The 8,899-nt window shown below is 40.3% G+C and overlaps 1 protein-coding gene across 2 annotated transcripts in view; it reads left to right on the top strand.

The window, feature by feature from the left end:
- The window catches only part of AARS2 (alanyl-tRNA synthetase 2, mitochondrial), a 1,016,815-nt gene that overhangs the window by 276,626 nt on the left and 731,290 nt on the right, over nucleotides 1-8,899 (top strand). For both annotated transcript variants that reach the window (XM_044060935.1, XM_044060942.1), the window contains one exon: nucleotides 5,136-5,244. In XM_044060935.1, coding sequence (XP_043916870.1) covers nucleotides 5,136-5,244 — 109 coding nt within the window. The remainder of the gene's footprint in view (nucleotides 1-5,135; nucleotides 5,245-8,899) is intronic.

The raw sequence follows: 8,899 nt of genomic DNA, 5'->3' as shown, positions 1-8,899 counted from the left end.
TTGCTTGACCTCATAATGTGAAGAAAGATGGATTTGTAGACAAACAGGCAGAAATGGCTGGTAAATGTCTCTTACTTGGAGGAGCATGCCAGCCCTGAATTAAGCAGCTCAGACAATTATTTGAGGATAATGGGAATATTCATTTGATAAGGTCCTGTCCTCTCTTAAAAGATTGGCTAGAAAATCTTTTCCATTTGGATAAATATTTTCTTGTAGTAGATGTTCTGCCTGCTGTAATACTTGTAGCACATCTTCAGAAAAGAGGTGCCTGAACAGAATTAGTAACCTATTATCCAAACATTCATATTAAGAATTTGTAGGTTTGGATGTAGAGAGAGCTCTTTTGCTAAGTGAATATACGTCTATTTATTTGGGAACCTTGTGTTGATTGCCTACGGCAAGTTGAAAAAGAAGGGAGAACCAATGCTGTGTGAGCCAGAAGAAAATCACCCAGTAGTATTTTTGGTTTGTCCTTTTTGATCTTCAGGACTATTTGAAATGAGGTAAAAAAAAGGGAAGGCATAAAATATTTCAGTTTCCATGAGACTGATAAGGCATCTATTTTCAATGCTTCCCTGCATTAGCCTCTGAAGCACAACAGTCTATGCTGTCTTTTCAAAATGGATGCAAAGAGGTAACCATTTGAAATGTCAGGGCCTTCTAGAGTGAGTCACCTGTGCTAAGGCTGAACCACTGCTGTGTGTGTGTGTGTAAGTAAAAGGGAGAGCAGGTGGAAGGACTGTCATAATGATTTTAACTTTTTGTAAGAAACAAGTTGCATCTCGTTAGTTACTGTCTGCCATAGATGAGAAATAACATTTGAGGAGCCTTCTGCATTTTGTAGTATGGATCATAGGAGGTTACTAGGCTAATGGCCTTGAGGCCCTTGTATGCCTAGCCAATAGTTTATCCCCAAAAAAGAACCCTCGGTCAGCACCTTTCTCCCCTGTCAGTGAGGGACAAAGGTGAAACCCCTGGGACAAATTTGTGGTTTCCCATTCACTCATCAGGGTTGAGCGTGAAGAGATGGTCAGCAAGGTACTCTGACATGTATGGTAAGTCTATTTCGGAGATAGGGAAGCCTCTGGGAGCCAAAGCTGTCTCTCCAGCAGGTTTTGTTGATGTCATATATTATATTTAGGCCTATCAAGTGGGTAATGTGCAAGGAATTAGACTTATGGATATGGAGCATCTCTAGTTGGGCAGGGTCCGATGTTGCCATGTAGTGAGACACAGATCATCTCTGAGCAATTTGTATGATACAGAGTACAGTGATAGTGATTTGAGCCTGTCCACATAGGACATATGTTGGAGGCCATGGATTCTCTTTGTGAGGTGTTTCTGTGGCCTTTCCAGTTGGTGTAGGTGTTTGGAGAGGTACGTACCAAATAGGGCATTATACTCAGTTATAGGCCTAATGAGGATGCAATCCCTTTACTTATGAGATGAGCCAAGTAAAAGGCTTTTCTGACCACTGCCGCCACATAATAGACGAATGTGAGATTGCTGGCAACCTGAGTACCCAGGTCTCTCACCACAGGTTGCATGCTTAGGGTGTTGCCATTGATGTGGTTATCAGTAGGGGCCGTGTTTTTGCCAAATGGTATGATGATGCATTTTTTTCCATGTAACTTAAGGCCATGATTTTGACACCAGTTATTGGTAGCTGTGAGACCCTCTTGCATTATGTTAACATCATTTGGAGAGTCAATGACAGCACCCAACTTAACAGCCATCCACATACTTGGTCAGCCACAGGCCCTTTGTCTTTGCATGAACCTCTGAGAAGTATATGCCAAACAGTAGGGTCCCAGGACAGATCCCTGGGGAACACCACTAGTGACAGGTCTGCTGTTGGAGGTGGTGGCATCTCTTTTGACCTTGTGGGTCCTATAGGGGAGCCAGTAGACCACCCACCTGACAAAATATGGATTTACGTCAAGTTGTGTTAGCTTTTCGATGATTCCTGTGTGGGGGATTGGGTCAAAGGCCTTGGCCAAGTCAAAGTAAGCTGTATGTACTGACTTTCCCTCATCCAGGACCTTGGTGACTGTCTCAAAGAAGTCATCCATTTTCTATAGGTAAGATTTGCCCCTGACTAATCTGAATTGGGTGGGGTCAAGTGCTTGGAGATTGCATATGTCCTTATTTACGAGATTCATAATAATACGCTCATTGGCTTTACAGGTCAGACTTTTCAAGTTATTGAGGTGATAAGTTTCCCAGGTCTGTAGTGGCACCACCTTTGTGCACTGAGATAACAATGGCAGTTCTCCACTCTACTAAAATGAACTCTGTAGTTAGGCTGTGGTTGAATACGGTACTCCATGACGAAGCTGGTTCTTGCTGGAGATGGTGTAGAGTACAGCCTGGGATATTATCCCGTCCCAGGAGGCTAGTTTCAATTCATAATTGGCTTTGGTGGTTTTCACTAGTGAAATCATGCATCCTCCATATCTTTAATGCAACATTTTGTTAAACACCTTTATTAAATTATCACTTAAGAAAACAAACCATATTAATTTTTTTCCATTTACATACCTTATGCATCACATATATTTTCTTTCTTTGTATTTCTCATCAGTCCAACATTACAAAAATTGACGAATTCCTGCCTTCCCTTAAATCTCACTCCTCCCCTCCTCCTAAATATTCTGCAAGTATAATTTCTACACTTTTAATTTATTTCTCATTTTCCCCTCCTCTTTTCTTGTGATCCCTTTTCCAGTTCTTTTATATCTTTTTATATTATTCAGTACTTCAAAAATAGTTGGTTTGGACTTTGATTTCTATTTTGTAGTAATGGATTTTTTTGGCAGACATCAGAATTAAGCTTAATAAGGCCTTAATATATCCAGGTGGTTTAGATCTTGTGGTCCCAGTTCAAAAAGTAATGTCCTTGGTTGCAGCCATGTGTTCAGCCAGTATTTCTAACAGAGTACTCTGTAAGAATTTTTTTTAAATTTGCCAACTTTTCCCCATCACACCAACATTTGCTATCTACCCGAGGAATAAATATTTCAAGTCTCCTTAGGGTATATAAATACCTATGCAAACACCCCCCCAAGCAAAAATCCTAAACCTTTTGGACTTTGTTGCATACTTTGGAACCATACATATGTCCTCCCATTTTTTCTGTTTAAATTGCTTTTACAGTTTCTCTTCCCAGTGTTTTCTTACCTTGTTTGATTGATTCTTATAGTCCTCATGCAATATTTTATACGCCCTAATTATTCATTTTTAATAGGAACTTCTGACCTAGATTCGACTGAAACCCAGACCAGAGCAGGCTTTAAGATTCCTCATCCCTTTCTCTTTGCCTATACTGTATCAGTTTATTTTTCGAAATGAACAGATTAATCTTAGTGTGTAAAAATGTGGTTAAAATGCCTCAATAGAACTCACTTCAAATCTTGAAGCAAGGTATGTCTAAAACATTTAAGTCTTTATTCTTCTGTTTGTATGTCGTCTTTGAGTTGTATTGCTGAACATTGTTTAAAGTAGTTGTTTGGAACAGTATTAAGAGAGTCTGTGTGTGGTTATAACTGCCTTAGATCAGTGTAATTCCTAGAGAAACTACACTGATTGTCTGTAGGGCTGTTGGGTACAGGATAAAGCACAAAATTTGTCCACATGGTATATGTAAATAGCAGCAACCAGAGGTGCAGAACATGTGTGCAGTATTGCGCACCAGTCTTGCTTTTAATGCTTATTTTAGATGCACATGAGTAGCTCATCTTGAATAATCTGCAGAAAGTGGATGCAGGTGTTTACCAACCATTTTGCTGGTGATCAGTGTACATGCATAACAACAACATGGTGTGAATGTCATTCTTAACGCAGTTCAGAGACCTCTTGTTTTATGTACCTAGTCTGTCATCCGATACTTGCACAGTGCCATTACAGAGCTCCGCTAACTGGCCAGAATTGACTAATTTGCCGGGACAGCTGTTGAAACAAACAGTGATGCATTTTTATGTAATACTCACTAAGTTCTCCCCACATACATTGAAAACTGTAGATACATGTGTGTGCAAAAATATCTATGCATATATACTGTCTTGTGCACTCTGAGAACCCTTCACTGATATACACACATGCACACACACATGGGGGCACACACGCGGGCGCACACAGCCAAACAAAGCACAATAAGAAGCCATTTCTCCATTATAGACGGTCAGTAGTGCTCAGCTGCTCTGTGGTTATGGCAAGCAAACATGGTCTGTATTTTCTTCTTTACAGCCCAGTAACTGTATATGTAATGTGTCCGTTCATTGATGTTCTTAAGCTGATGAGCTGCAGATAAGGAGTAGCATGCATAAATGGGTAATGAGACAGATAAATGAGATGTTTTTGAACTGCATTGTCCATATCTGCATACCTGTCAGTCCACCTTGGTGTGCAGTGATGTATACTTGTCTCTTCTTTGGGCTATGTAGTGTAGCACAGAAACAGGCACACATACGAGTATATATGTGTATGTTTAGTTCATTAGGCACAGACATGGACAGTGTCCATTTTACCCCAGAGCAACTTGTGTTTCCCCTTTATGGTACAGGGTACAGTACTGCGACCCTTTCCTACCATAAATTCTTTGCCCAAGTGCTGCATGCCCTTTTAAAATGCAAAATAGACAAGCTGCATTGTTGTGTGCTTTTTTTCTTGTTAGTGTCTCTTTGTGCAAGTGCTAACTGAGCTGCTGGAATGGATGGCACTCTACTTTACTGCACACCCTACCTTGCTTTTACACTTCCTCAGTGTTGTTTTGGACCATTAAGCATTGTAGGTTTATTGCACTGTTGAAATTAATAGTGTACTGAGATTTTGTCCACTGTACCATATAGTTCTGGCTGAATTACACAACCTTGTGCTGAGAGGTGTGTGACATTTCGTAATTCATGTCTCTTTGTACAAGTGGCTGAGTTACCCTGCATGTCCTATACAGGGAAAATGACAAGTGTGTTCCTCTTCTTCATCTTCTTTGTGTAGCACCATCAACCTTCAATGTCTTATTATTCTAATAGATTACTCTGGTGAATGTTATTCATGAAAAGAAAATGATGATTTTTTTTGTTTCATTCTTTGAGCTGCTTCCATGATTTATTCTGCTTTTATGATTTAATCTTGTACAGACTGGTGTTACGAAGAATTCTCCGCAGGGCTGTACGCTACTGCACTGAAGTCCTACAGGCACCTTCAGGTTTCCTGGCAACATTAGTCCCCTTGGTTGTTGACTCTTTGGTATGTATTCCAGTATGAAAGACAAATGGATTAGTTTGATAATTGTGCGATACTTGAAAAATCTTTGTTTCTATCAGGTTTTATAATGAGGTGTATTTAGTGATGTCAGTAGTTAATAGAAATTAAATGCATGAAGGACTTTAACCTGCATGGTTTGAGCCCACACAACTTAGTATAAGGAAAGGTTCAGGTTTGTTACAGAGCAGAGACATTACTCTTCCTCCTGTTGCTGTGAGAGAACCAGTTGGGTACGGTTAGAATTACATGTTGCCTGGTTTACTTATTGCTGTTCAGTCTTTGGGAATAGTAACTTCCACCAAGATGTACTAAATGTTGTAAAAATTGTTTTAATGTTTTTTTTTTCACATACTGCCCTGCTTTCTCTCTCTTATCAGCCCCTCCCAGCCATTTGGCTTATTTATTATTTCCCCAAAGCCAGGGTGAGGGTTGACTGGGAAGGGGTCACCAGGAGTGGCTTGTCAGTTTTTTCTGCTTGAACCCTGCATTCTCCATGGATGGTTAGCTTGTGCTGCTGAAAGGGATCTTGCAATTGGGCTGTCTGTTCTGAACTTCCCTCATTTCTTTAAGTGACTTTGTTAGTAAGCAGCCCCATCCCTTTCCTCAAGGTATGGGAAGTGATTTCTCTGGTCTCCACTGGAGAGATCACAGTTCCTTATGTGCTCCGTGTGTGTTTGCTATCCTCTTCAACCCTTGGAAAAGGTGAGCAGTCCACAGTCCTTTACTTCTGTCTCTCCTTACCTGGCTCCACCAGCTCTGTGCCTGATAATTGATCTCCAGTTGTCTAGGTCACAGTGAGGGCTCCATCCCTCTGTGCCACAGAGCCAGTTGTGTTTTTTACTTTTCTGTAAAACTCCTTGCATCAGCCATTTTTTTACCCAGCAATGCTTACTGAGGAATGGGTCCCTGCCAGTGATTGTGTTATGTAATATGTATCTTGTTTTAGGATTGAGTCACCTTCTGAAGTATGATTAAGGCCTGCCAATCAAACTAGCTTAACTCATTAAACTATTTCATGCTAAGAGTTCCTTCCCCTTGAATTTGTACAAGCTGTCCTTATATTTCATGTTTACCTTGTCCACTGCTCTTCCATATTAATTACTAAACATTCTATTATGGTTATCGTAGAGCAATTGCTTTTACAAGGTGTTGCCAACCTCTTTGGGTAGGCCCTGGCTGGTTTTAAAGGAAACTCAGACAAGTCATGAAGTGCTATTTACTTAAAGTTAAAAAAAAACAGTAATAAATTTATATAGTATCTGGTTAATTACTCAAATTACAGAAAGATAGTAGTCACTGAATTTATCAGTAGTACAAGAATATTGTACAAAACAAAATCTTATTTTAAATGTATGTGTGCTTGAGGAAGGAGTGACTCTCTTTTTTGTATAGTTCACAATATGCATTTTTGTATGGGGAGACTCCGAGTACTTTTGGATGTTTGGGGGAGGCCCATGGTCTTCAGAATGGTATGAGGGAGGCGCATTGAGGAGGAGTGACAACAGCTTGTGTTGTAGGGTAAACCTAAACATTAACAAGACCATCACTGTGGCAGGTTATGTTTAGCTAATTTTGCACTACGTTGTGACTAGACAATATTGCCATACCATTAATGGTCTTGATCATTGCATCTGATTTTTGGAATTCGCAAATTTCTCCTCTAAGTGCAAGGTTCTGTGCAATACTGGGCTCTGCATCATTTTCTTCACAGGCTAGAAGGTGGTATAATGCATTATTGTTTGACCGCTTTATCTGTCAAAGTTATTAATTTGGCAGGGAATTGCCCAGCTGACATCTGAAGTCCAGAGCTGTTCTTTATTTTAGGTATGGCATGTATAATTCATCTGTTTCAAACACATACATTGTTGGATCTGACCTCATCGCCAAGTCTGAAACTTCTTCGGAGCCAGAACTCTGACTCTTCCCCTACCCATAATTACCTGTACTCCACCTTAGCTGCTTTGACCTTTTTTGCCTTCTGAAGTAACCAGATGCATCAAAGGAGCTCTCCGCAATGTTTGTTGTATCCTTCCCTTTAATAATTGGCTTCCTCCTCTTGCAGAGAGAAGTTTCTGTCTATATATAGAAATCTTTTCATTTTAGTGTTGTTTCTCTGTATATAAAGAAATATATTTATATATATATATATATATATATATATATATATATATATATATATATATATATATATATATATATATATATATATATATATATATATATATTAATAATGTATAGATTTAATTGTTATTAATTACCAAGTACACGTGTGCATGTGTTCAGGATCTTGTCCTTTGTCTTACCATGGACTTTGAAATGGCCGAGTCTTCGAGCTTTAAAAAATGTTCGGAGTGTGGACACTGCAGAACACACTGTCTAAGCGCTTATATTATTTACGCACTGCCTGTTTAGATGTTGAACATCAGACTTGCGCTGCTTTCAGAACAAGGGCTCTATAGACCAGGAGGGATAAGTTAATGTTGTAGAGGCTCCTTCCTGCACAGACAGTGGCTTCGCATTTAGTTTTGTCTTCCCTGGCCAAAAAGCAAAAATCTAAAGCCAAAGAGAAGAGCTAAGGGGTGGGGACAAAAGGAAAAGGTTTCAACAGGGAAGCCAGGTAAGTCTCCTACAAAAATGGCTAAAAAACACTTAATGGAGCCATTACCTTCACTCAGGCTTGATCAAAATGTGCACATATATCTGAACAGATGGTCTCTCTGTTCCAGTCTCCTCCAGGACCAACGCACTCTCCAGAATCATTTGGTCCTAGGTTACACCCTTATATTCTCCAAGAGAGAAAGATACTCCACACTGACATTGGTGACTTCATCTGCTCGATCATCTAAAAGTGTCACAGAGCAAAATGTTGACAGGATGATGAGGAAATTTTAAGGATGCAAATCCAGCTTGAAGTTATCCTAGTACCATGCCCTGGGAAGGTACCGAGTATGGACCATCATACTTCTCCATTCATAGCTCCCATACTGATCCAGTCTTCAGAACCAGTGGTATTGGATCCGACTAAACCCAGAGCACTTTTGTCAGCACCAGAAGTGCTATAACCGCTTTGATGCCAACAGCTTCCCTGTCTGTTTCAACACCAATGTCATGGGATCAAGAGGGCACTCAGAGCTGAAGTTTCAGCAACAGGTTCCATGAGGTGAGTCAACACCCGAGAGTCTTGAAACGCTCTCCATCTCTGTGCTTTGGCCATAGGTAACTCTGGGCCGGGAGTCATCAGTATTGTGGGTTCCCTTTCATCTTCATATCGGAGGGAGCCCCTCGGTACCAGTTGTGTCTTAAGCATTTGAAGCCATTGAAAGGGTCTTGGCAGGTTCCAAGAATGAAGTGTCTCCAAATGAGTTGGTTTCACCTAATCCAGTTGGGGGTCTGCTTCTCCTTTTAATTTTGCCTGATAGGGACAGTTGGTTCTAAGGGCTTATGAGGATATGTGCATTGTCAGTTCCCAGTGTGATTTGGACACACTTTTTTGTTACTCCTTCAGGAGGACATCACAAGAAATGGTCATGCAAATGCAAGCACATAGACTCCTCTCCAGTCCCTTTCACTGAAGACACTGACTTAAAGGAAGGAGAGTTCCCCTCAATCCTTTTCTGAGGATTTCAGTTTCAGCAAT

This window comes from Protopterus annectens, chromosome 1.part0 (assembly GCF_019279795.1).
Source record: "Protopterus annectens isolate FY-2018-M chromosome 1.part0, PAN1.0, whole genome shotgun sequence".
Classification (NCBI taxonomy): Eukaryota; Metazoa; Chordata; order Ceratodontiformes; family Protopteridae; genus Protopterus; species Protopterus annectens.
Note: the sequence above shows the minus strand (reverse complement) of the source record. Positions and strands in the feature narration are given on the sequence as shown.